General features: G+C 43.1%; 1 protein-coding gene across 1 annotated transcript in view; it reads left to right on the plus strand.

The window, feature by feature from the left end:
• The window catches only part of LOC140714508 (neogenin-like), a 209,133-nt gene that overhangs the window by 125,986 nt on the left and 55,499 nt on the right, over positions 1 to 27,648 (plus strand). Inside the window, exons 12-16 of the mRNA XM_073025803.1 lie at positions 82 to 131; positions 10,955 to 11,096; positions 13,201 to 13,311; positions 19,152 to 19,346; positions 23,139 to 23,234. Coding sequence (XP_072881904.1) covers positions 82 to 131; positions 10,955 to 11,096; positions 13,201 to 13,311; positions 19,152 to 19,346; positions 23,139 to 23,234 — 594 coding nt within the window. The remainder of the gene's footprint in view (positions 1 to 81; positions 132 to 10,954; positions 11,097 to 13,200; positions 13,312 to 19,151; positions 19,347 to 23,138; positions 23,235 to 27,648) is intronic.

Below are 27,648 nucleotides of genomic sequence, written 5' to 3' on the forward strand. Positions count from 1 at the left end.
TCCTCAAGTTGTTGAATGTCTTGACAATTTGTGCGTGGCATTTGTTTCCACTCTGCCTGACTGACTAGTTGTCTATTTTAGTTCCCAGTGCACCCCCACAGAATGTCACGCTGGAAGTCCGCAATTCCAAGGTGAGTCTTTGACTGAACCCAGAGAAGGTGATGCAGTCCCCAGGTTGGGTATATCCACCATTCAGTTATATCCTTGTTGGACATTAGCAGTTGTACTTGCTCTCACTGTCCCTGTAACCCTTAATATTCTTCACCAAGGTATATCTATCAAGCTCTAGGAAGTTCTTCAGCTTTTTGTGCGAGTATGTTTCAAGTTTCTACTCTTTTTGTAAAACAAGGTGCTTTCTTACATCACCCTGAAAAGCCTTGCATGAATATTAAGCTGACAACCCTATTCTCACTTCCCCCATGGAATACAAGGAACAGCAGACAAAATCAGGAGGCATCTCTCATACCATGTAAGGAACAGGAGACCTTCTGGCCCCTGGGCTCATCCTGCCTTTCAGTGACATCAGGGCTGATCAATTCTTGGCCACTGTCCTGCTCACTCCCTGTACTCCTGGGCTCCCTTCGAGTTAACATGTCTGTCATTTTCATGACCCTCTGAGAATAAATTCAAGATTCAAGATTCAAGATTCAAAAACTTTTCTGTCATTCTAACCGTACATCATTCTGCAGGGCAGAATGAGACAGCGTTTCCCAGGAGCAGTGCAATCATAACATAACAAACGCAACACTAAATAATAAACATAACAATAAATAGTAAAGCACAACAGCCACATGTCAGTTAAAAACAAGTTATAAGTGTCCAAAGCAGAGTCAGGTAGAGCAGCTGTTTATTAGCCTTGTGGTTTTAGTTTTGATGCTCCTGTAACATTTACCTGATGGCAGAAGAACAAACAGTTCATGGAGAGGGTGTGATGGGTCTTTAATGATGTACCGTGTCTTCTGGAGGCATCGACTCCGAAAGACGTCTTGGACAGAAGGTAGGGAGACCCCAATAACCTTCTCTGCTCCCCTAAACACCCTCTGCAAGGCTTTTTTGTCGGCAGCACTGCAGCTGGATTACCAGGTTGTGATGCAAAAGGTCAGCACACTCTCAACCACGCCTCTGTAGAATGTAGTTAAGATGTTAGTGGGGAGTGATGCTTGTTTAAGCTTCCTCAGAAAGTGCAATCTCTGCTGGGTTCGTTTCACAATCCCAGTGAAATTCCTTCCCATCCCCAGTTGAAATATTCAACACCTTATTCTAAAACTCTGCTCCCTAGTCCTAGATTCCCCAGTGACGGGAAGCATTCTCTTAGCACCCATTCTGTCAGTTCGCTCAGAATATTATGTTCCAATAAGTTCACCTCTCATTCTGCAAAGTCCTACTGGTTCTGCTTTATTCCCCTGTTTGTATTCACCTCAGTAATGGATTCCATCACTTTCCCATTCACAGATGTATGGCTTTCTGGCCTGTAGTCTCCTGCTTTCTGAGTCTCTCATTCCATGGCGTTATATTTATGATTTTTCAGTCCTCTGGGACTTCTCCAGAGTCCCAGGAATCTTGATAAAATGCCTGCACCATTCCTGCAGCCAAGCAAGGGTCATCAAGTCAAGGATATTGTTCCCATTTAGCCCTGTTAGTTGGTCTCAGTTTTTCTCCAGTGATAGAAATTAATTTCCTCCCTAGAGCCCCATAATTATCTGTTATTATTCAGCTGTTTTCAATGTTGTCTCCTGTGAAAACTAATACAAAATAATTATTTTGAATCTCTGCCACTTCCTCATTTCCCATTATTAATTTCCTGGTCTCATCCGCACGAAGACCAACACTTACTTTGTCCTCTGTCCTTTGGTGTAGCTGCAGAAGACTTTGCTGTCAGATTTTAATTTGTTGCTAGTAAGCTCTCTTAAAAGAGTGCTGAATACAGAACTAAAGGTGTTATATTTGAATGCACACAGTTTATGGAATAAAGTATTTGATCTTGTAGCGTAGTTAGAGATTGACAGGTCTGATGCTGTGGGCATCACTGAACCGTGGCTGAAAGAAGTTCATAGTTGAGAGTTTAATATCTGAGGATACACATTGTATCAAAAGGACCAGCAGGTAGGCAGAGGGTGTGGCGTGTCTTTGTTGGTAAAAATTGAAATCAAATCCTTAGAAAGAGGCGACACAGTTTCAGAAGATGTAAAAGACTTCCAGTACAGGCCTCCAAATAGTAGCTAGGTTGTTGGCTACAAATTAGCATAGGAAATAGAAAACGCATGTATAAAGGGCAATGTTAGGACAGTCATGGGGAATTTAAATATGCAGGCAGATTTGGGAAAATCAGGTTGGTGTTGGATCCCAAGAGAAGGAATTTATAGAATGTGTACAAGATAGCATTCTAGAACAACTTGTGGTTGAGCCCACTAACAGAGCAGCATTTCTAGATTGGATGTTAATGTAATGATTTGATTAAGAAGCTTAGGAGACAGCAATCATAATATTCACTCTGTAGTTTGAGAAACAGAAGCTAAAGTCAGTGTATCATTATTAAAATGGAGTAAAGGGAATTAGAGAGGCATGAGAGAGGAGCTAGTCAAAGTTGATTTGAAGAGGACACTAGCAGGGATGACGGCAGATGGCTGTTGTTTCTGGGTGAAATTCCGAAGGCACAGGAAAGATGCATCCCAAAGATGAAGAAGTCTTCTAAAAGGAGGATGAGGGAACTGTGGCTGACAGGGAAGTGAAAGTGAGGGCATGTAATATTGAATAAATTAATGGGAAGGTAGAGGATTGGGATGCTTTTAAAAATCGAATAAAAATCAGTATGGTTTTCTCAAGGGGAAATCTTACCTGACAAATCTGTTGGAATTCTTTGAGGAAATAACAAGCAGGATAAACAAAGGAGAATCAGTGGATGTTATTTGTTTGGATTTTCAGAAAACCTTTGACGAGGTGCCTCACATAAGGCTGCTTTGCAAGATAATAGCCCATGGTATTACAGGCAAGATACTAGCATGGATAGATGGCTGGCTGCTGGTGACTTGTGGTGTGCTGCATGGGTTGGTGTTGAGACTGCTTCGTTTTATGTTGTGTATCAGTGATTTGGATGTAGGATTTGATGGCCTTGTAGCCAGGTTTGCAGATGATACAAAGATAAGTGGAGGAGCAAGTAGTGTTGAAGAAGCAGGGTATCTGCACAAGGACTTAGATAGATTCGGGGAATGAGCAAAGAAGTGGCAGATGGAATATAGTGTAGGGAATTGAATGGTCATGCACTTTGGTAGAAGGAATAAAGGAATCAAAAGGACCAAACTACAAAAACAACAAGTAAAGCTGAGGCTTTATAGAGCATTGGTTAGACTGTACTGGAGTGTTGTGAGCAGTTTTGGGCCCCTCATCAAAGAAAAGGCTGTGCTGGCAGTGGACAGAGTCCAGAGGAGGTTCTTGAGAATAATTCCAGGAATGAAAGCATTAACATATAAGGAGTATTTGATCACAAACAAGAGGAAATCTGCAGATGCAACATACACAAAATGCTGGAGGAACTCAGCAGGCCAGGCAACATCTATGGACAAAAGTACAGTTGATGTTTCGGGCCGAAACCCTTTGGCAGGACTAGAGAAAAAAAGCTGAGGAGTAGATTTATAAGGTGGAGAGAGGTGAGAGAGAACCACCTGGTGATAGGTGAAACCTGGAAGGGGAGGGATGAAGTAAAGCACTGGGAAGTTGATTGGTGAGATGAGATGAGAGAGGAATGTATGATGGCTCTGGATGTGCACTCACTGGAGCTTAGAAGAATGAGGGTGGGTTCTCATTGAAACCTATTAAATATTGCAAGGCCTAGATAGAGTAGTTGTGGAGGGAATGTTTCCTGTAGTGGGAGAGTATAGGACCAGAGGGCACAACCTCAGAATAGAGGGATGTCCATTTAGAACAGAGATGAAGAAAAATTTCTTCAGCCAGAAGGTGGTGAATCTGTGGAATTCATTGCAACAGAAAGCCGTGGAGCACAAGTCATTGTGTATACTTAAGGTGGAGGATGATAGGATCTTGATTAATCAGGGTGTCAATGCTTACAGGGAGAATGCAGGAGGATGAGGTTGAGAAGGACAATAAATCAGCATGGTGGAAAAACAAGCATACTTAATGGGCCAAATGGCCTAATTCTGCTCCTATGTCTTATGGTGTACTTTTATCTTCACCCTCTTTTTTTTAAAGTCATCCATAGCTGGTTTCTAACAAATCTCCTAGTTCTCTGGCCTTTCACTGGAAGAAAGATACTCCTGTGGCATACAGTTCCACAGGGGCCAGTAACCTTTCATACTTCACTCTTGGATGATCATCTTGTCCATCCTAGAGCATCAAAGTTAATCTCAAGTGCTTCTCTCTGCCTCAATGCTAACATCAGTGTCCTTCACAGCTTGGTGAGTAGGCAATGATCAAGGGCAGGAGAATCCTTGAATCTAGTTAATGAGACAGCGAATTATGTTGGTTTTTTTGGTGAGTGTGTTGCTTTAGTTCCTGGTTCTCTTAAAATAATCCACACAAAATTCTGGAGGAACTCAGCAGACCAGACAGTATTTATGGTAAAGAGTAAACTGTTGACGTTTCAGGCCGAGATCTCTTGTCTGTTTTAAAATACACTTGTTTCTGAAGCGATGTGTTTAAACCTCGGAACTGCATTGGGGTCCTCACGTGTTTACTGTAGTGCTTATATTCATATTAAAAAGTAATCAATTAGGCTCCGAGAGAGGGAGAGTTATGCCTAATGAGCAAGGTTTACAGCTCATAATATTTCTCATGAGGATTGTGGAGATAGAGATTGGCTTTCGGAATGGATTTCAGTGTTGCCTAGCCTGGCAGCTGTTCTCATTTCATTGATGTGCTTGGGAATTGACTGTGTGAGGGGAACAGGATGAAGAGAATCCACCTCTCAGTTTCACACTCCTCAATACTGGTGGCATGGAAATTTGACCCCATTTATCCAGTGTGGTTCCCTAACACACGGCACCATCCATAACTTAAGCTTATGGCATAGCATTTCCTCTGCCCACAGACGTTTCCTTATAACTGACACTGTGCTTTGTGTGAGGCTTGCAGACTACAACACCCAAAGTAGGGTGCACAGTTCACACATCTCACGTGTGCCACCATGTGCAAGTGCTTTCTGAACAGCAGACATCATGGTTTGGGGTGCCACTTGTGCAAGGTGAGAAGAGTACTACAGAGAAAGTTGTTGCTAGTGGTGAGATTTAAGGGGTATAGGGGTATTGAGGGTAGGGTGCCTGATGGGGAGGGATGTGAGGAAGAACAGTGCCATATTCATGGATTGGGCAGGGTAATTCAGTGGGAAAGTTCTGATAGCCAGTTGTGAAGGAGGGGGTCAGGAAAGTGACCAGAACAACCTTGGATTTTGGCAACAGGAATCCGAGTAGTGCAAAAGTAAATGAGCTGGCATGTTGTGCTGTGTACACGTGGGGATGTGGAGGACAGTTAACGACTTGTGCTCTCCAGACTAAGGCAGACCTCATCCTCTGAGTGAAAGACAGCATTTCATATGATGTGAACCAAGTGCTATCAATTGTTGGACATTGGACATCACTGCACCTGCTGGCAGCTACAGGAGTAGGGGTGGTGCCTTGTAGAAGGGATGAAGTGTGCAGTGAATTGGATAGATTGAAGATGGATCATCTATAGGTAGACCTGGTTGATGCTGGTGAGATGTGGGTGTGGGGGGTGTGCAGTGGATGGATGTGAAGGTAGGCTGTGAGTTGAAAAATGTCAGGGGATAATGGGTTTATATTGGATAGATGTGGAGATAAGACCATAAGGCACAGGAGCCAAATTAGGCCATTCAGCACATCAAGTGTGCTCTACCATTCCATCTGGGCTGATTTATTATCCTCTGGATTCTATTCTCTTGCCTTCTGCATCTACCTTTGATTAATCAATAACCTATCAATCTCTACCTTAATCTACCAATGATTTGGCCTGCACAGCATCTGTAGCAATGAATTCCACAGATTTATCACTCTCTAGCTAAAGAAAATCCTCCTCATCTCTGTTTTAAAGGTACATTACACTGTTTAGAGGTTGTGCCCTCTAGTCTTGCACTCCCCCACTACCGGAAATAGCCTCTCCACATCCACTCTGTCTGGGCCTTTCAATATTTAATGAGATTCTCTCTCATTTTCTGAAACTCCAGCGAGTTCAGGCCCAGAGCCATCAAATGCTCTTTATTCCTGGGATCATTTTTGTGAACCTCCTCTGGACCCTGTCCAATGCCCCACTTCTTTTCTTAGATAAGAGGCCCAAAACTGCTCACAATAATTAAGTGCGTTTTGGCCAATTCCTTATAAAGCCTCAGCATTACAACTTTGTTTTTGCATTCTACTCGTCTCGAAATGAATGCAAGCATTGTGTTTGCCTTCCATAACACCAATTGAACCTGCAAGTTAACCTTTAGCTCCTAAGGCTCTTTACACTTCTATTTTTGTATTATCTCCCCAGTTAGAAAATAGTCCACTTCCCTGCACAATATTCCATCTGCCACTTCTTCGTGCATTCTCACAATTAAGTCCTTCTGCAGACTCCCTGTTTCCTTAACATTACCTGGTCCTCCACCTATCTTTGTATCATTTTCAAACAGGTGGCCCCAACAGTGACCACTAGTCACCGACAGCCAACTAGAAAAGGCACCCTCTATTTCCTCCCTTTGCCCCATACCAATCAACCCGTGCTCTATCCATACTAGTATCTTTCCTGTAATACCATGAGCTCTTATCTCGTAAAAGCAGCTTTCTGCGTGGCACCTTGTCAAAAGCTTTTGAAAATCCTAGTAGTCAACATCCACTGACTCTCTTTTGTTTTTCCTGCCTGTTATTTCCTTGAAGAATTCCAATAGGTATGTTGGGCAAGAACTCCCCTTAAGGAAACCATGTTGAATTGACCTATTTTGTCACGTGCCTCCACGTACCCTGAAACCTCATCCTTAATAATAGACTCCAACATTTTGCCAACCACTGAAGTCAGGCCTACTGGTCTACAATTTCCTTTCTTCTGTCTCCCTCTCTTCTTAAAGAGTATAGTGACATTTACTATTTCCTATTTCTCCAGAACCATTCCAGAATGTAATAATTGTGGAAAGATATGTGGAATGCCCTGCCAGCGGATGTGGTACGGGCAGATACAATAGGGTCTTTTTACAGACTCTTAGATGGGTACATGGAGCTTAGAAAAATAGTGGGCAATGCAGTAGGGAAATTCTAGGCAGCTTCTAGAGTAGGTTACATGGTCGGCACAACATTGTAGGCCGAAGGACCCGTAATGCGCTGTAGATTTTCCATGTTCTATCATACTAATGCCTCCACAGTCTTTCGGCTACCTCTTTCAGAACCCTGGGGTGTAGTCCATCTGGTCCAGGTGACTTATCTACCTTCAGACATTTCAGCTTCCTAAGCACCTTCTCCTTAATAATAGCAATGACACTCATTTCTGCCCCCTGATACTCTTGCATTTCTCGCATTCTGCTAGTATCTTCTACAGTGAAGGCTGATGTAAAATACTTATTGAGTATATCTGCCATTTCTTCGTTCCCGTTACTACCTCTCCTGCGTCATTTTCCAGTGGTCAATTATGCACTCTCATCTCTCTTATATATCTGAGAAAGATTTCTGAATCTTCTTTTACATTTTAACTAGCTTACATTTGTATTTCATTTTTCCTCTCTTTATGGCTTGTTTAGTTACCTTCTGTTGGCTTTTAAAAGCTTCCCAATCCCCTACTTTCTCATTAATTTTAGCACTATTACATGCTCCCATTTTTGCTTTTTTTGCTGACTTTGACATCCCTTGTCAGCCACAGTTGCCTCTTACTCCCTTTAGAATACTTTTTCAACTTCGGGTTGTATCTTTCCTGTGTCTTTCAGATTGCCTCCAGAAACTTTGGTTATTGACGTTTTGCCATCATCCCCACTAGTGTCCTCTTCCAGCTCCTCTCTTGTGCCTCTGTAATTCCCTTTACTCCACTGAAGTATTGATACATCTGATTTTAGCTTCTCTTTCTCAATCTGCAGGGTGAATTCTATCATATTATGATCAATGACTCCTAAGGGTTCTTTTACCTTAAGATCCCTAATCAATCTGGATTATTATGTAACACCCAATGTAGAATTGCCATACCCCTGGTGGGCTCAACTTAGAAAGCCACCTTATAGGCATTCTGAAAATTCTGTCTCCTCCCTCACTTCCTTTCTAGCCACAGAGACAGACTTATAGCCAGAGATCCAGTTGCTATAGCTTACCCTGGTAGGTCATTCTCTCCCCCTTCCCCCCCCCCCCCCCCCCCCACCAACAGTAACCAAAATCATATGCTTACACTTACCCACAGGGGTATTGTGCACGGGCTGCCTGTACCCTCCTGACGATCACCCAGGTACCTGCCACCTGCAACTTAGGGGTGACTGCCTCCTTGTAAAACGTAGAAAACCTGTAGCGCAATACAGGCCCTTTGGCCCACAATGCTGTGCCAAACATGTACTTACTTTAGACATTACCTAGGTTACCCATAGCCCTCTATTTTTCTAAGCTCCATGTACAGGTCCACAATCCCTTATCCGAAATCTTTGGGGCCAGTTGCATTTTGGAATTCAGAATTTTTCGGATTTCAGAATCCCTCCTTATTGGTTACGGGACCCCCCACGGATACCAAAAAACATGTATGCTCAAGTCCCTTATTTAACCTGTTTTAATGAGGGTGGACTTTAGGACCCTGCAGGATACCACACCTACGCACATCCTCCCGTATCTCCAGATTACTTATAATACCTAATACAATGTAAATGCTATGTAAATAGTTGTTATACTGTATTGTTTAGGGAATAATGACAAGAAAAAAATTTATTTCCAGCAAAAACATTCAATAAAACATAAAAATATACAGCTTCAAACAAACCGAATCAAACACATGGTAAATGACTTATTGGAATAAATGTAGAACATCACTGTCACTATAAAACTTCAGTAACTTGTCTTTCTGTTTCTTTAAATCATATACAGTGGTAGTTCCAGCACCATATTCTTTAGTAAGATGCCGCACAGACAAACCACGATAAAGCTTCTGCAATAACTCCACTTTCTGCATTATTGAGAATGATAGATGCTTCCTTCTCTTTTTCTCATTGTTACCCATAAGGGTGTCTGCAACTCTTTTTGACATTTTCACAGTGAAATTAAACACAAAGTCAACAGTGAACACAAAATATCAGCGAACAGCAAATGCACGTGTAACCAGTACGAGCGCTGAGCCACAACTGACGTCTGACAGCCTGTGCTAGTGCTGCCACGTCACACCTGAGTGACGTCAGCTGTTGGCAAAAAAAACTTAGGTTTTCAAAGGTTTTTGGATTTCAGAATTTTGAATAAGGGATTGTGGACCTGTACCTCTCCAGGAGTCTCTTAAGAGAGTCTATCATATCCGCCTCCACCACCGTCGCCAGCAGTCCATTCCGTGCACTTGTCACTCTGCATAAAAACTTAATCCTGACATCCCCTCTGTACCTACTTCCAGGCACCTTAAAACTGCTCTCTCGTGTTAGCCATTTCAGCCCTGGGAAAAAGCTTCTGACTATACACATGATCAATGCCTCTCATCATCTTATACAACTCTATCAGGTCATCTCTCATCCTCCATCGCTCCAAGGAAAAAATGCCAAGTTCACTCAACCTATTCTCATAAGGCATGCTTTCCCAAGCCAGGCAACATCCTCTGCACCCCTTCTATGGTTTCCATATCCTTCCTGTGGTGAGGTGACCGGAACTGAGCACAGTACTCCAAGTGAGGGTCCTATATAGCTGTAACATTACCCCATGGCGCTTAGGTTCAATCCCACGGTTGATGAGGGCCAATGCATCATATGCCTTCTTAACCACAGACTCAACCTGAGCAGCAGCTTTGTGTACCCTGTGGACTCGGACCCCAAGATCCCTCTGATGCTCCACACTTCCAAGAGTCTTACCATTAATATTGTATTCTGCCATCATATTTGACCGACCAAAATGAACCACCTCACACTTACCTGGGCTGAACCCTGTCTGCTACTTCTCAGCCCAGTTTTGCATCCTATTGATGTAACCTCTGACAGCCCTCCACATTATCCACAACACCTCCAACCTTTGTGTCTTTAGCAAATTTACTCACTCATCCCTCCACTTCCTCATCCAGGTTTATTAAAATCATGAAGAGAAGGAGTCCCAGAACAGATCCCTGGTCCCATGCAGAATATGACCCATCTACAACCACTCTTTGCCTTCTGTGAGCAAGCCAATTCTGTAGTTCCTATCTACCTCCTCAGTTTTCCGTATAAGGCAATGGTCATTGAGCCTCTGCTCCAGTTCCTTGACGTTTTCTCTAAGGAGCAGCAACTTGGTGCACTTTGTGCAGATAGAGTTATCAGGGAGACAGGAGGTCTCCCAAAGTTCCCACATCTCAGACAAGGAACATACCATTAACTCTGGACCCATTCTCAGTGCACTAGCTATGTACTTACAGAAAAAAAACCTTACTTAGAACCTCTGTCTGTACGCACCTAAGCCTGTTGAACCAAAGCCTGACTATTCTAACACTGTCAACTCGCACAATGGCTGCTCTGCTTACACCCTTGCTTCTTTTTATTAACGGTAGTCCCTGCTGAGTGCCTAATAGATCGTTATGACTGCAGTCTTCTGAAAAGTTCTGAAAGCTCTTTTTAAACTGCATCACCAGCAAACAGCCTGTCACAATGATTGCAGCCCACCAGGATGGTGGCGTTGTAATGGGGTGTGCATTGCAATTACCCATCCTGGGAGTTTGGTGGTTTGTGATTCCCCAATGTGAGGGTGAGGGTGGTGGGGTGGGGTTTATGGGTCACCCGATGTGGGAAGTTGCATTACTTGTCTTTTCTGATGTTGTCTCCACCCTTCCTTTTCGCCAGAGCATCGTTGTGCACTGGCAGCCTCCTCTTCCAGGGACACACAATGGGGTGATCACTGGTTACAACATTCGGTACAAAAAGGCAGGTCGCCGTGGGGAGACAGATTCTACTGGTGGGAATCAGCTTTCTCAGGTCATCGATGGTGAGTCAGTCTTGTGTATGGAACATGACTCTGTTATAATTTTTTTTAGATCAGATTTGCATTATGTCCCAGAGAATGGGGCAGAAATGTGTTCCCCTGAGCAGGCAAGACATTCTCTACCCCAGTCTGCTCTCCCCTCGACAGTGATAACACGCTGCAGTAATGGTCAGTGTCCAGGCCTAATGCGGTTTCACCTTCCTCCTCATGGACTGACTCCAGAGGTAGCGACAGTGAGATTGAGAAAGGAGAAGGAGGTGTCAGAAATGGACCAGGTAAATTTGTGGGCAGGGTGGAAGTTGGAAGCAAAGTTGATGGTGCAGGAAGCAGCATCAATGCTGTCGTCAATGTAACACAAGTAAAGTGGGGGACAGGTACCAGTGTAGGCTTGGAACATGGACTGTTCCACGTAGGTTCTAGTCCTTTGAGCCATTCGGGGTAGCCACTTACTTGGGACAACTCTTAACGAACAAAAACTAAGCAAGAAAATTGCCGAGATTCCCTCCTTTAGTTGGCACACTATGCCACTTAATTGGGCAGGAGACTATTGCTGAACTAATGTCAGTCATGCACCGATGTGTAGCCATTACACATTACATCGTGCTTAAAATAAGCAGTTTTTAATATTGTCAGTTGTGTTCAAAAAGCTGTAATTAGTGAGAAATAAGCAATAAGACAATTCAGAACTGTTTTGCTCACTGTGGTTTCAAGCATTCAGGCTTGGAGATGCCAGAACAGGCTGGAAATGAAAATGCAACAATTTCACTACTTCAACAATTTAAAACTATGAAGAATTTGAAGGTATCGACAATCATCTTGAATGTACAATGAAAATGAAAGTTTGGAGGGCGCAGTCATTGATAGCATTGTATGAAGGTGGTCTATTATCTGCACCAGGTGTCTGTGCTAATTTTGTTCATTGTGTACACTGGATGAATTTCTCCGTCAATAACTTGCAGTTTTATAGTACTATCGTACTATTGGTAGTATTCTAATTTGCGCTGTATTTCATTTAAATACATAATTTTTTACTCAGTTTATCTTTTTTTATATACCTTTTTAATTATTTGGGGCAGCTGAATAATTAGTTTTGATGTGTCCCAAGTAACCAGAATCCTCTGTAGTACAATAGAGAAAGACATCTCGCTATTGTACTTACCGAATATATTTTGAATGAAGTATGTTTTTAAAACAAAAAGTTGGGAAGTGTTGAATCAGACTCGACTGTTTTGTGTTGGGTAGTGAGGGTTATTCAGGGGGATGAATAAATAGAATGGCTCCTGACAGTTCTGTAGCTCAGTGAGGGCCTCCAGTGGTAGTACGTGGAGCTACAGCTCTTGAAGTCAGAAAGGGGTGAGGACAGCATGGAAACAGGCCTTTTGGCCCAACTTGACTATGCCGACCACAGCATCCTCCCTGTTAGTCCCAGTTGCACACACTCTTTCCATAATGCTCCAAGCTGTTCCCCTCCATGTACTGATCGAAAAGCTATGTTATATCCTTCTCGACCACTCCCTCTGGCAGATCATTCTAGGTACTCACTACCCTCTGAAAGATTAAATATTACCTTTATTTGTCACAAGCACATGGAAACACACAGCGAAATGCATAATTTGCGTCAATAACCAACACAGTCCAAGGACGTGCTGGTGCAGCCCACAAGTGACACTAGGCTTCTGGTGATAACATAGCATGCCCTCAACTTCCTAACCCTAACCCATACATCTTTGAAATGTGAAAAGAAACTGGAGCACCTGGGGGGAAAGGAGTTAAGAGGTGAATATACAGACTCCAAACACCATTATATTATGACCTGTGTTTGGTAATATGGTTTGATTTTCATTTTCTCTATTCAGTCTCAGCCATTCTGGTCAATCTACAATAAGCATGAAATGTGACCAGCACAGTAAGACTGAGAATCAAAGGACTCAACTACTTCCTAGTTAAACCACGCTGCAGGAAAACACTTCTGTTTTCAGAAATGTTCTCTCATGCTGGTACATGCAGTAGTCCTCTGCTGCCTGCATCTGGGACTGTGAGAGGAGGAAGCAGATGGGTCACTGTTAGATCTTTGGTGTGCGCTGTTTCATTCTCCCTCATGTTCCAGGGTTGGAGAGAAACACCGAATACAGTTTCAGAGTTTCTGCAATCACGGTCAATGGGACTGGACCTTCCTCGGACTGGGTATCTGCCGAAACCTTCGAAAGTGACCTGGATGGTAAGGGATTAGTATGGAACAGTCAATCCCTCTGTCTCAAGTAATCATAATGTATTTACACTTTGTACAATTTCCAATATTTAAGCTATTAACCATTAAGTTTAACTGTGAGAAGTGGAACAGTGCCATGTCAGGCTTTCAAACAATGCACAACATGGGTTGGGCAGAGACCGAAGCTGCCTACAATGTGGGTTAGACACAGAGTGAAGCTCCCTACAATGTGGGTTAGACACAGACCGAAGCTCCCTACAATGTGGGTTAGACACAGAGTGAAGCTCCCTACAATGTGGGTTAGACACAGAGTGAAGCTCCCTACAATGTGGGTTAGACACAGACCGAAGCTCCCTACAATGTGGGTTAGACACAGAGTGAAGCTCCCTACAATGTGGGTTAGACACAGAGTGAAGCTCCCTACAATGTGGGTTAGTCACAGAGTGAAGCTCCCTACAATGTGGGTTAGGCACAGAGTGAAGCTCCCTACAATGTGGGTTAGACACAGAGTGAAGCTCCCTACAATGTGGGTTAGTCACAGAGTGAAGCTCCCTACAATGTGGGTTAGGCACAGAGTGAAGCTCCCTACAATGTGGGTTAGGCACAGAGTGAAGCTCTCTACAATGTGGGTTAGACACAGAGTGAAGCTCCCTACAATGTGGGTTAGTCACAGAGTGAAGCTCCCTACAATGTGGGTTAGGCACAGAGTGAAGCTCCCTGCAGTGTGGGTTAGACACAGAGTGAAGCTCCCTACAATGTGGGTTAGGCACAGAGTGAAGCTCCCTACAATGTGGGTTAGTCACAGAGTGAAGCTCCCTAAAATGTGGGTTAGTCACAGACTGAAGCTCCCTACAATGTGGGTGAGGCACAGAGTGAAGCTCCCTAAAATGTGGGTTAGTCACAGACTGAAGCTCCCTACAATGTGGGTGAGGCACAGAGTGAAGCTCCCTACAATGTGGGTTAGACACAGAGTGAAGTTCCCTACAATGTGGGTTAGGCACAGAGTGAAGCTCCGTACAATGTGGGTTAGACACAGAGTGAAGCTCCCTACAATGTGAATTAGGAGTGAAGCTCCCAACAATATGGGTTAGACACAGAGTGAAGCTCCCTACAATGTGGGTTAGGCACAGAGTGAAGCTCCCTACAATGTGGGTTAGTCACAGACTGAAGCTCCCTAAAATGTGGGTTAGTCACAGACTGAAGCTCCCTACAATGTGGGTGAGGCACAGAGTGAAGCTCCCTACAATGTGGGTTAGACACAGAGTGAAGCTCCCTACAATGTGGGTTAGTCACAGAGTGAAGCTCCCTAAAATGTGGGTTAGTCACAGAGTGAAGCTCCCTACAATGTGAATTAGGAGTGAAGCTCCCAACGATATGGGTTAGACACAGAGTGAAGCTCCCTACAATGTGGGTTAGACACAGAATGAACACTATAACATGGGTTAGGTGCAGGGTGAAGCTTCTTCTCTATTTCCCTTCCAACATCCAACAAGAAATACATTTCAGCCATTCAAGGGAATTTGATGATAATTTTAGATCAACAGAAAAACATATAATACAGCTTGAAGATTCAGAATATTTCAGAAGTAGATGGGAAAGATCCAAGAGAAACATAATGTAAGGTGAATAAAGCTTTAATAGATATTTCTAAAGGAATAGAACAACTAATGTTAATGATGGTCCCTTACAGACCAAGCAAGATTAAACTGTACTGGAAATGGCAGAAAAAGTTAAACTTTTTGTGTGTATGGAAAATCTGGAAACAGTGGAGCAAAACACATCTATTATAAATACAGAGAACAAAAAGTAGCATTTGTAAAATAAATTTTTAGAAGACTTAATGAGATCATAATATCATAAGATATAGGAGCCAAATTAGGCGATTTTGCCCACCTAATCTGCTCTGCCATTTCATCATGGCTAACCCAATTTTCCTCTCAGCCACAATCTCCAGCCTTCTCCCCTTATCCCTTCATGTCCTGACCAATCAAGAATCTGTCAACCTCTGCCTTAAATATACATAAAGACTTGGCCTCCAAATCTGTAGCAACAGATTCCACAGATCCACCACCTCTGGCTAAAGAAATTGCTCCTCATTGCCATTCTAAAAGGATACCCCTCTATTGTGAGCCTGTGTCCTCTTTCCTGTAATACCATGGGCTCATCGCTTGTTAGGCAGCCTCATGTGTGGCACCTTGTTAAATACCTTCTGAAAATCCATGTACACAACATCAACTGATTTTCCTTTGTTTGTTACTTCTTCAAAGAATTCCATCAGATTTATCAGGCAAGATTTTCCTTTGAGGAAACCATGCTGACTACGGCTTATTTTACCATGTGTCTCCAAGTAACCCTGAGACCTCATCCTTAATAATTGACTCCAACATCTTCCCAACTACTGAGGTCAGATTGGTCTAAAGTTTCCTTTATTCTGCCTCTCTCCCTTCTTGAATAGAGAGGTGATAAATCCACAGGAGCTGTGATCTGCATCCTAGGGTACTGATGGAGGTGACTGTGAATGTACTATTTGTTCTTCCAAAATTGCATCGATCTGTAGAATGATTTCCACAGGTTGGAAGGTAGTAAGTGTAAATGCACTGTATGGGAAAGGAAATAGAGGACATGTAGTGACCTACACACCAGTTAGCCTAACATTAGTAGGAAAAATGCTAGAACCTTTTAAGGAAGTATTGTCAGGATGTTTGAAAAATATTAACAGGCAAAGTCAAAATATATTTATGAAAAGAAAATCATGTTAGTCATATCAGTTTGAAGATTTGAAGGTTGTAATTTGTTAATATTTAGGTTGTAATTATACAGGCTAATTGAATAGACAAGTGATTGACAAATGGAGTATAATGTGGAAATTGTGAGATTATGCACTCTGTATGAAAACTAGAAAGGTTGAGTATTTTTAAATGGTGGTGGATCAATTGTGTTAAATAGAGCTGGGTGTGTTTTTACTCGAATCGTTGAATGTTAGTATGTAGGGTCAGCAAGCTGGTAAGAAGGTAACCAGTATGTTGGCCCTTATTATTGATTGCAAGAGTAACATCTTCATTCTGTTATAGAGCACAGTTGAGACAGTAGCCAGAAAATTATATACTTGCAGTGGAAAGAGTGCAGCTGAAATTCAGAACTTCAGTGGTTTGGCCTAATGAGAAAAAAAATGAAAGAGTAGGACTATATTGTCCTAAGTTTAAAAGAAATGAAAGGTAATCCTACTGAAGCATCATAATATCTTATGGCGGGTTAGACAGTGTAGATGCAGAGTTGATATTTCTTAGCTGGGACGTGTAGGACCAGGGCACACAGTCTCAAGATAAGTGGCTGGTCATTCAGGACACAAATGAAAAATATCTTTATCCAGGAGGCAGTGACTTTTTGGAATCGCTTTCTAGGGCTGCAGAGTACATTCAGAACAGAGACCGATTGACAGAGACTGCTGCATTACACACTATGTGGGCAGAATCACTTGAGTTGGTTGGATGGATAGAGAGTACCTATTGGAGTCCGACCTGTGTGCAATGACCATTCTTGACTTTCCTCTCTGCTTCCTTCTTGCTAGCCTTACATTGCTCTTTGTTACTAGTTCTATAGTTTCTGTAATTAGGAAGACAAATGGAAACTTGTCCTTCACCCCCAGGCACTTGTGTTTGGAAGGAGGGAAGTTTTGACACAACTTTCCAGACCTGTGAAGAGGCAGATAGAAACTGCAAGCAGTTCTAGTCTCCATGTTTAAGGAATGATGTGCCAGTATTGGAGAAGGTTCAGTAGTAAATTCCTGGGATGAAGCTTAACATATGAAGAAAGGTTAAGGAGGTTTAACTTAATCTTACCAGAGCTGCTTTCATATCTAAATCCAAACCTGGAACTCTGGGGGGGGGGGGGGGGGGGCGCTGAGTCTCCTTCTGCACAGTTTGACTGGTTGTATTTACTGGGTGATTGTTAGGTTAGACTGGTTGTATATACAGGCTAATTGTTGGCATAGACCAGTTGTATATACCAGCTGATTGTTCGGTTAGTCTGGTTGTATATATATACTGGCGGATTGTTGGGTTAGACCGGTTGTATATACCAGCTGATTGTTGGGTTAGTCTGGTTGTACATATCAGCTGATTGTTGGGTTAATCTGGTTGTACATATCAGCTGATTGTTGGGTTAGTCTGGTTGTACATATCAGCTGATTGTTGGGTTAATCTGGTTGTACATATCAGCTGATTGTTGGGTTAACCTGGTTGAACATATCAGCTGATTGTTGGGTTAGTTTGGTTGTGGATACCAGCTGATTGTTGGGTTAATCTGGTTGTACATACCAGCTGATTGTTGGGTTAGTCTGGCTGTATTCACTGACTAGTTGTCAGGTTGCACTGTTTGAATTGACAGGCTGATTGTAGATTTGACTGGTTGGATTTTGACCGGTTGGGTTAGACCTGCATTGGAGAGGTAGGAGAGTGTTCAGTAGAGGATTCTTCAAATGAAGGGTTGACATATGAAGAGAGGGTGAGGAGATTTGACTTAATCTTATTGGAGTTTCAGAGAATTCATTATATTGAAGCATATAAAGTCCTGAGAGGGTTTCTCAGAGTGGATACTGAGAGAATGATCTGCAGCAAGTGTCATCATTCAGAATAGGGAATAGCTGATTTCATTTGGAAATTAGGACAAATTTCTCCTCAGAAGGTAGTCATTGATTTGACCACTCTGTCCCAGGCTTCTGTGGTAAAGTCAACCAATATATTTAAGGTGGACATTGATAGACATTTAAAGTAAAAGGAAGGGTGTGGAATTGGAATGTAGGATCCCCCTCAGTGGTGGTCATCTTAGGGAAGAAGTGGAGGAGTATGACCTTGCTTAGAAGTGGAGGTGCAGAGGAGGCCTTAATGTGCAGAAACCCTCTGCTTGAGAGTGAGCATACTCCTGACATGGGTCTGTGGCCACAAACATCATCATCATTATTGTGGTTATGTGTCCTGGGCAACTGCCTTCATACATCCATCCAACAGTGGGACTCCTGGGGGCTGTGTGTCCTTCTGCGGGTTTGATACCCTGGCCAAGAGAGCATTGCTGGGAAAGGGCAGGTCTGTCAGTCTGTGTTCACTTCTGTCTGAGAGTGGCCCACCCACAGAAATCAATATGAACATTGAACATTGTTCTACATCTGATGATGGACTGGGAATATTGTCCCTCTCAACCTCAGGATATGGCTGTGGCTGGAATCTGGATGGGGTGATTCAGTTTGCATGTGGGGACTCTTCACAGGGGTCTTGTGGCTGGAATCCTGATGGCGTGATTTATTTTGGGCATGTGGGCTGTCACTGGGGACTTACGATAATGTTCACTTCTCTGCTGGCTAATTGTTGAGTTGAACCAGTTATTAACCAGCTGATTGTAGGCTTAGAAACCGGTTGTATTTACTGGTTGATTGTTGGGTAAGACCAGTTTTATTGACAGGCTAATTGTTGGGTTAGACCAATTGTATTGACAGGCTGATTGTTCAGTCAGAGACCAGTTGTATTTACTGGCCGATTGTTGGGTTAGATCAGTTGTATTTACTGGCCAATTGTTGGGTTAGAGATCAGTTGTATTTACTGGCCGATTGTTGGGTTAGATCAGTTGTATTTACTGGCCGATTGTTGGGTTAGAGACCAGTTGTATTTACTGGCCGATTGTTGGGTTAGACCAGTTGTATTTACTGGCTAATTACTGGAGTTATATCTGTTCTATAGACAGGCTGATTGTCGGGTTTGACTAGTTGTATATACTGACTGATTGTTTAGAGCCAGGTTGTATTTACTGGATGTTTGTTAGGTTAGGTTGTTTGTATTTATTGCTTTGGTATCTTACAGAATCGCGGGTTCCAGACAAGCCCAGCTCTCTCCACGTGCGGCCTCTTATTAACCACATTGTTGTGAGTTGGACACCACCTGAAAATCAGAACATTGTTGTAAGGGGATATACTATCGGCTATGGAATTGGCAGCCCGCATGCAGAGACCATCCGTGTCGACTATAAGCAACGTTATTACACCATCGAGAATCTGGGTGAGTGATGAACACTGTGGCAATGGTGGATCTGGGGTAACATATATCTATGTCTGCTTAGACAATCAACTCTTCTCTTAAATATTGTAACAGCAGAGCTTGATAACAACTATTCAATCTCAGCAGGTTTGGAAGTATCTGTGGAGATGAAGGGACATTTGATGTTTCAGGCCAAGACACTTCGTCAAAAACTTTCAGGGTCTTGGCCTGAAACCATGTATAACCATATAACCATATAACAATCACAGCACGGAAACAGGCCATTCCGGCCCTCCTAGTCCATGCCAAACTCTTAATCTCACCTAGTCCCACCTACCCGCACTCAGCCCATAACCCTCCACTCCTTTCCTGTCCATATACCTATCCAATTTTACCTTAAATGACACAACTGAACTGGCCTCTACTACTTCTACTGGAAGCTCATTCCACACAGCTATCACTCTCTGAGTAAAGAAATACCCCCTCGTGGTTCCCTTAAACTTTTGCCCCCTAACTCTCAAATCATGTCCTCTCGTTTGAATCTCCCCTGCTCTCAATGGAAACAGCCTATTCACGTCAACTCTATCTATCCCTCTCAAAATTTTTAAATACCTCGATCAAATCCCCCCTCAACCTTCTACGCTCCAATGAATAGAGACCTAACTTGTTCAACCTTTCTCTGTAACTTAAGTGCTGAAACCCAGGTAACATCCTAGTAAATCGTCTCTGCACTCTCTCTAATTTATTGATATCTTTCCTATAATTCGGTGACCAGAACTGTACACAATATTCCAAATTTGGCCTTACCAATGCCTTGTACAATTTTAACATTACATCCCAACTTCTGTACTCAATGCTCTGATTTATAAAGGCCAGCGTTCCAAAAGCCTTCTTCACCACCCTATCTACATGAGACTCCACCTTCAGGGAACTATGCACTGTTATTCCTAGATCTCTCTGTTCCACTGCATTCCTCAATGCCCTACCATTTACCCTGTATGTTCTATTTGGATTATTCCTGCCAAAATGTAGAACCTCACACTTCTCAGCATTAAACTCCATCTACCAACGTTCAGCCCATTCTTCTAACCGACATAAATCTCCCTGCAAGCTTTGAAAACCCACCTCATTATCCACAACACCTCCTACCTTAGTATCATCAGCATACTTACTAATCCAATTTACCACCCCATCATCCAGATCATTTATGTATATTACAAACAACATTGGGCCCAAAACAGATCCCTGAGGCACCCCGCTAGTCACCGGCCTCCATCCCGATAAACAATTATCCACCACTACTCTCTGGCATCTCCCATCTAGCCACTGTTGAATCCATTTTATTACTCTAGCATTAATACCTAACGACTGAACCTTCTTAACTAACCTTCCATGTGGAACTTTGTCAAAGGCCTTGCTGAAGTCCATATAGACTACTGCCTTACCCTCGTCAACATTGCTCGTAACTTCTTCAAAAAATTCAATAAGGTTTGTCAAACATGACCTTCCATGCACAAATCCATGCTGGCTACTCCTAATCAGATCCTGTCTATCCAGATAATTATAAATACTATCTCTAAGAATACTTTCCATTAATTTACCCACTACCAATGTCAAACTGACAGGTCTATAATTGCCAGGCTTACTTCTAGAACCCTTTTTAAACAATGGAACCACATGAGCAATACGCCAATCCTCCGGCACAATCCCCGTTTCTAATGACATCTGAAAGATCTCCGTCAGAGCTCCTGCTATCTCTACACAAACTTCTCTCAAGGTCCTGGGGAATATCCTGTCAGGACCCAGAGATTTATCCACTTTTAAATTTCTTTAAAGCGCCAGTACTTCCACCTCTTTAATTGTCATAAACGTCACCTTTTCTCCCGGTGCGGCCTCTACATTGGTGAGACCTGATGCAGATTGGGGGACCGCTTCGTCAAGCACCTCCACTCCGTCTGTCACAACGGACGGATTTCCTGGTTGCCACCCACTTCAACTCTGCTTCACATTCCCAATTAGATATGTCCATACATGGCCTCCTCTACTGCCAGTGATGAGGTCAAACTCAGGTTGGAGGAGCAACACCCTATATACAATCTAGGTAGTCTCTAGCCCCTTGGCATGAACATTGAATTCTCCAAGTTTGGTAATTCCCCCCCTTCCTTCATCCCAGTTTCACTCTGTCTCCTCCTCCAGCTGCCTATCACCTCCCTCATGGTTCCGCCTCCTTCTACCACCCATAGTGCTTTCCCCTTACTTTCCTTCTTCACCTTTCCTGCCTATCCTCTCCTTGCTTCCCCTCCCCCACCCCTTGATTTTTCCCCTTACTGGTTTTTCACCTGGCACCTACCAGCCTGCTCCTTCTCACCCTCCCCCCACCTTCTTTATAGGGCCCCTGCCCCCTCCCTCTTCAGTCCTGATGAAGGGTCTCGGCCCGAAACGTTGACTGTTCGTTTCCATGGATGCTGTCCGACCTGCTGAGTTCCTCCAGCGTGTTGTGCATGTTACTTTGACCCCAGCATCTGCAGAGTATTTTGTGTTTACCTTTTCATTCCACTCTATAGATGCTGCTGACCTGCTAAGTCCTCCAGAGTTCTGTGTTTTTTCCTCTAGATTTCCAGCTTCTCAGTATCTCTTGTGTTAATTATTTAATCTGCCTAAAGCTTATGTTAAACCACACAACTGTTTTTATAGTTAACGTATTTAAATGGAACTTTATGATGGAATTCTATTTTGAACCTATGCATAACTGTGAGGAGCTCCTGCTGGGGCAACACAGAAGGCTTAGTTATTTGCTGAGAAGCTTTAAATGACTGTATAGTGACATGGTGCCATGGGACTATGCTGTAGAATCACCAGTAATAGGAAGGATGGGAGAGATGAATCTCCTCCCCTTCCTCTCTTAATCTTTAGCAGATATACCCTGTAGAGAAGTTTTGACTGGTTGGGTCTGTACCAGAGGAAGTTTAGTTCATAGATGTTAAATGCAGTCATGGTATTTGGTGATGATTGATATAAATAAGGTTCATTTGTTCATTGTGTGCTGTTTTGTGTAACGTGGCTGATTGTAGTCTTTTCATGGCCATGATTGTTCTTTACAAACTTTCTGCATAAATGGTTTGCCATTGCCTTCTTCTGGGCAGTGTCTTTATAAGGCGGGTGATTCCTGCTATTATCACTACTCTTCAGAGTGCGTTTGCCTGGTGTCAGTGGTCGCATAACCAGGACTTGTGATATGCACCAGCTGCTCACGCTACCATCCATCAGCTGCTCTTATGGCCCTGATTGTTGCTAGGGTGGAGGGTTGGGGGGGGTGGCTACACTTAGCCTAAGGATGACCTACATGCTAGTAGAGGGAATGAGTGCCTTACACCTCATTTGGAAGGTATATATCTCCACCAAACCACCCAAAAACAGAGATCCTAGACATTGGCAGCTGCCAGGACTTTGAAAGACATTCTTACAAATATCTGCCCTTAATTTTCTGCTTTAAGGAGAAGCAGCCTATGTCTATTGTTACTTTACTCAGTATATTAGTAGTGGAGGTGACCAATCCTCTCGCTTGGACTAAGTGTTGCATGTTGCCAGCCTCACCAAATTGCACACTTCTGCTCCCTGTCCTTGCCTGGAGAGGCACTGATTAAGAGCAGGAATCCTGAAACTGCTCTCTGCACCTTCATTAACTGATATACCAGTAGCCACTGAGATCGGCAAGTGATGGGGTGAAGTGCTGGTGAACATGGCAGTGCCCTGGATTACAGGGAGGAGAGAGCATGTTACTCCAGATGCTCAGTCATTTCTTCTCTTTTCCAGAGCCAAACTCACACTACGTGATCACACTGAAAGCATACAACAAGGTTGGCGAAGGAATCCCTCTGTATGAGAGCACAGCCACCAGACCACTAACCGGTAACAGAGAAACATTCTGCTCTCGTGCTCTGATGTCCAATGCCTCTCTATTTCTAAGACTGCATGCACCTTTACAAATTATAGTTAGCCTGCTTTCAGCTGGAAGGGTGCACAGTTTGGGCAGAGAATGATTCAGGGTTAATTCTGGTGTTGCTGTTGTTAAAGATCACACCTGGAGGAAACACGTGGTCATGGGGAGAATGCAGAAAGTCCTTATAGACAGCGGTGAGAATTGAACCCCTTTCAGCGATCACTGGCACTATAGAGTATTATGCTAACCATACTCCACCACTTTGCCCATAGCCTTTGATTTTCTTTTAAAAACAGAAGTCTCTTCACTCATTAGGGTGGGAAGAGTGAAGAGCCAAAATGTCGAACTCTAGGGTTGGTTTCCAATACTTTCCCAGGGGAATGGATTGCAATTTAAAGTTATTCATCATGATTTTGACTGCCAGATGATGAGGCTCTCACCACTCACCAGCTAGTAAATCAAACAAAGCAGACCTGATGAAGGGCCTTGGTCCAAAACATCGATTGTTTATTCCACACCGTGACCTCCTGAATTCCTCCAGCATTTTGTATGTTTTTCTCCAGATTTCCAGCATCTACTGAATCTTTGGTGTTTGTGTTCAACTGGCATGTCTGTTTTGTTTATAAATAATATGTTTATAACTATATGCTGTTTGTGGTTCATTTGCTGATCTTCAAGATAGCAGCAGAGTTAGAAGAAAGTACAGGAGTCAGAAGAGTAGGAATAGGATAAGAGTGGAATTGGGAATGTCACTGGAGAGGCAGGGTCTAAGTCTCAACTGTGATGGAAGTTCAGGAAGGCAGCAACACATCAGAGAATGTCCAAAGGCTCTGACTGTGCAATTACTCTGGGGACTGAGAGTGCGATACTCCAGATGTTGAGAGTAAGGCTGCCCTAGCTGTTGAGTTTGGTGTTGTCCAAGATGTTGGGTGTATGACTTTCTGGCTGTTGTCTGTATGACTGTTCTGTGAATTTACTTATATGATGCTGTATGTCTGCTGCAAGTCAGTTTTTCATTACACCTGTGAATGTGTGTACTTAGAGTCATAGAGTTAACAAGCACTGCAGCTCAGAAATAGGTCCTATATGCATCGACAATAAGCTCAACTTTATCTTTGACACTGGCTGTTTCAGTTGTTGGGGAAGTGACTGCTCAGTTGTTGAGTGTATGCCCATTAATGACTGTTCTGGTTAGAATATTGAACAGTACAGCAGAGGAACAGGCCCTTCAGCTGACTATGTTGTGCTGAACCAGCTAAAAAGCAAATCAGAAACACCCAAACACTAATCCCTCCTACCTATACAATTTCCATATCCTTCCATCTTCCTCACATTACTGTGCATATCTGATCGTCTCTTAAAAGCCTGTAATGTATTTGCCTCTGCCACCATACCAGACAGTGCATTCCAGGCATCCACCTCTTTCCCAGTAAAAAAACTTACCCCTTACCTATTCCCTATCCCCCTCACCTTCAATGTGTGCCCTCTGATATTAGATATTTCAGCCCTGGGAAACGGATGCTTCCCTTCTATCTATGCCTCTCATAATTTTGTTAATCTCTATCAGATCTCCCCTCAGCCTCCACCACTCCAGAGAAAACACCCCAAGTTTATCCAGCCTCTCATGATAGCACATCCCGTCTAAACCAGGTAGCATCCTGGTAAACCTGTTCTGCTCCCTCTCCAAAGCCTCAACATCCTTCCTACAGTGGGGCGACCAGAACTGTATGCAATACGCCCGATGTGGCCGAACCAGTTTTATAAAGTTGCAACATAACCTCTAAGCTTTTGAATTCAAATAAAGACGAGCATTCCATTTGCCTTCTTAACCTCCCTTTTGACCTGTGTAGCTACTTCCATGGAGCTATGAACTTTGACCCTGAGATCCCTCTGCTCAACAACACCGTTAAGGATCTTGTCCTTAACATAAGAGCATAAGAAATAGGAGCAGGAGTAGGCCATCTGGCCCATTGAGCCTGTTCCGCCATTCAATAAGATCATGGCTGATCTGACCATGGACTCATCTCCACCTACCTGCCTTTTCCCCATAACCCTTAATTCCCCAACTATGCAAAAATCTATCCAACCTTGTTGTACATATATTTACTGAGGTAGTCTCCACTGCTTCATTGGGTAGAGAATTCCACAGATACACCACTCTTTGGGAAAAGCAGTTCCTCCTCATCTCTGTCCTAAATCTTGAGGCTATGTCCCCTAGCTCTAGTCTCACCAACCAGTGGAAACAACTTTCCTGACTATCTATCTATCCCTTTCATAATTTTATGTTTCTATAAGATTTCCTCTCATCCTTCTGAATTCCAGTGAGTACAGTCCCAGGCGACTCAATCTCTCATAGTCTAAACTCCTCATCTCTGGAATCAACCTGGTGAGCCTCCTCTACACTACCTCCAAAGCCAGTATCTCCGTCTTCAAGTAAGGTGACCAGAACTGCACACTGTACTCCAGGTGCGGCCTCACCCAGCACCCTGTACAGTTGAAGCATAACCTCCCTGCTCTTAAACTCAATCCCTCTTGTAATGAAGGCCAACATTCCATTTATCTTATTGATAGCCTGCAAACCAACCTTTTGAGATTCGTGCACAAGCACTCCAAAGTCCTTCTGCACAGCTGCATGCTGCAATCTTTCACCATTTAAGTAAAAATCTGCTCTTCTGTTTTTCCTTCCAAAGTGGATGACTCACATTTATGAACTTGTACTCTATTGGCCAGACCTTTGCCCAGTCACTTAACCTACGTATCTATATCTCTCTGCAAACTCTCTGTATCCTCTGCACAATTTGCTTTTCCATTCAATTTAACAGTGTACTGTCTCCTTGCATTTGCTCTTCTGACGTGCAACACCTCACATTTATCTGGGTTAAACGCCATCTGCCATTTCTCTGCTCTTACTTGCAACTGATCTATGTCATGCTGTATTTTTTGCCAGTCTTCTACACCACCCAACTTCACCAATCTTAGTATCATCCAAACACTTACTCACCCACCCATCCACATTTTCATCCAGGTCATTTATATACAGTGGCATGCAAATGTTTGGGCACCCCAGTCAAAATTTCTGTTGTTGTGATTAGCTAAGCGAGTTAAAGATTAACTGATTTTCAAAAGGCATAAAGTTAAAGATGACACATTTCTTTAATATTTTCAGCAAGATTACTTTTTTATTTTTATCTTTTACGGTTTCAAAATAACAAAAAAGGAAAAGGGCCCAAAGCAAAAGTTTGGGCACCCTGTATGGTCAGTACTTAGTAACACCCCCTTTGGCAAGTATCACAGCTTATAAACGCTTTCTGTAGCCAGCTCAGAGTCTTTGAATTCTTGTTTGGGGGATTTTCGCCCATTCTTCCTTGCAAAAGGCTTCTAGTTCTGTGAGATTCTTGGGCCGTCTTGCATGCACTGCTCTTTTGAGGTCTATCCACAGATTTTCAATGATGTTTAGGTCAGGGGACTGTGAGGGCCATGGCAAAACCTTCAGCTTGAGCCTCTTGAGGTAGTCCATTGTGGATTTTGAGGTGTGCTGTTGTAGAAGCCATCCTCTTTTCATCTTCAGCTTTTTTACAGACGGTGTGATGTTTGCTTCCAGAATTTGCTGGTATTTAATTGAATTCATTCTTCCCTCTACCAGTGAAATGTTCCCCGTGCCACTGGTTGCAACACAGGCCCAAAGCATGATCGATCCACCCCCGTGCTTAACAGTTAGAGAGGTGTTCTTTTCATGAAATTTTGTATCCTTTTTTCTCTAAGCATACCTTTGCTCATTGTAGCCAAAAAGTTCTAATTTAACTTCATCAGTCCACAGGACTTGTTTCCAAAATGCATCAGGCTTGTTTAGATGTTCCTTTGCAAACTTCTGACACTGAATTTTGTGGTGAGGTCACAGGAAAGGTTTTCTTCAGATGACTCTTCCATGAAGGTCATATTTGTGCAGGTGTCGCTGCACAGTAGAACAGTGCACCACCACTCCAGAGTCTGCTAAATCTTCCTGAAGGTCTTTTGCAGTCAAACGGGGGTTTTGATTTGCCTACAAGCAGTTCTCTCGGAAAGTTTTCTTGGTCTTCCAGACATCAACTTGACCTCCACCATTCCAGTTAACTGCCATTTCTTAATTTCATTATGAATTGAGGAAACGGCTACTTGAAAATGCTTCGCTATCTTCTTATAGCATTCTCCTACTTTGTGGGCATCATTTATTTTAATTTTCAGAGTGCTAGGCAGCTGCTTAGAGGAGCCCATGGCTGCTGATTGTTGGGACAAGGTTTGAGGAGTCAGGATATTTATAAAGCTTTGAAATTTGCATCACATGGCCTTTCCTAACGATGACTGTGAACAAGCCATAGCCCTAACAAGCTAATTAAGGTCTGAGAC

Source organism: Hemitrygon akajei, chromosome 21 (assembly GCF_048418815.1).
Source record: "Hemitrygon akajei chromosome 21, sHemAka1.3, whole genome shotgun sequence".
NCBI lineage: Eukaryota > Metazoa > Chordata > Chondrichthyes > Myliobatiformes > Dasyatidae > Hemitrygon > Hemitrygon akajei.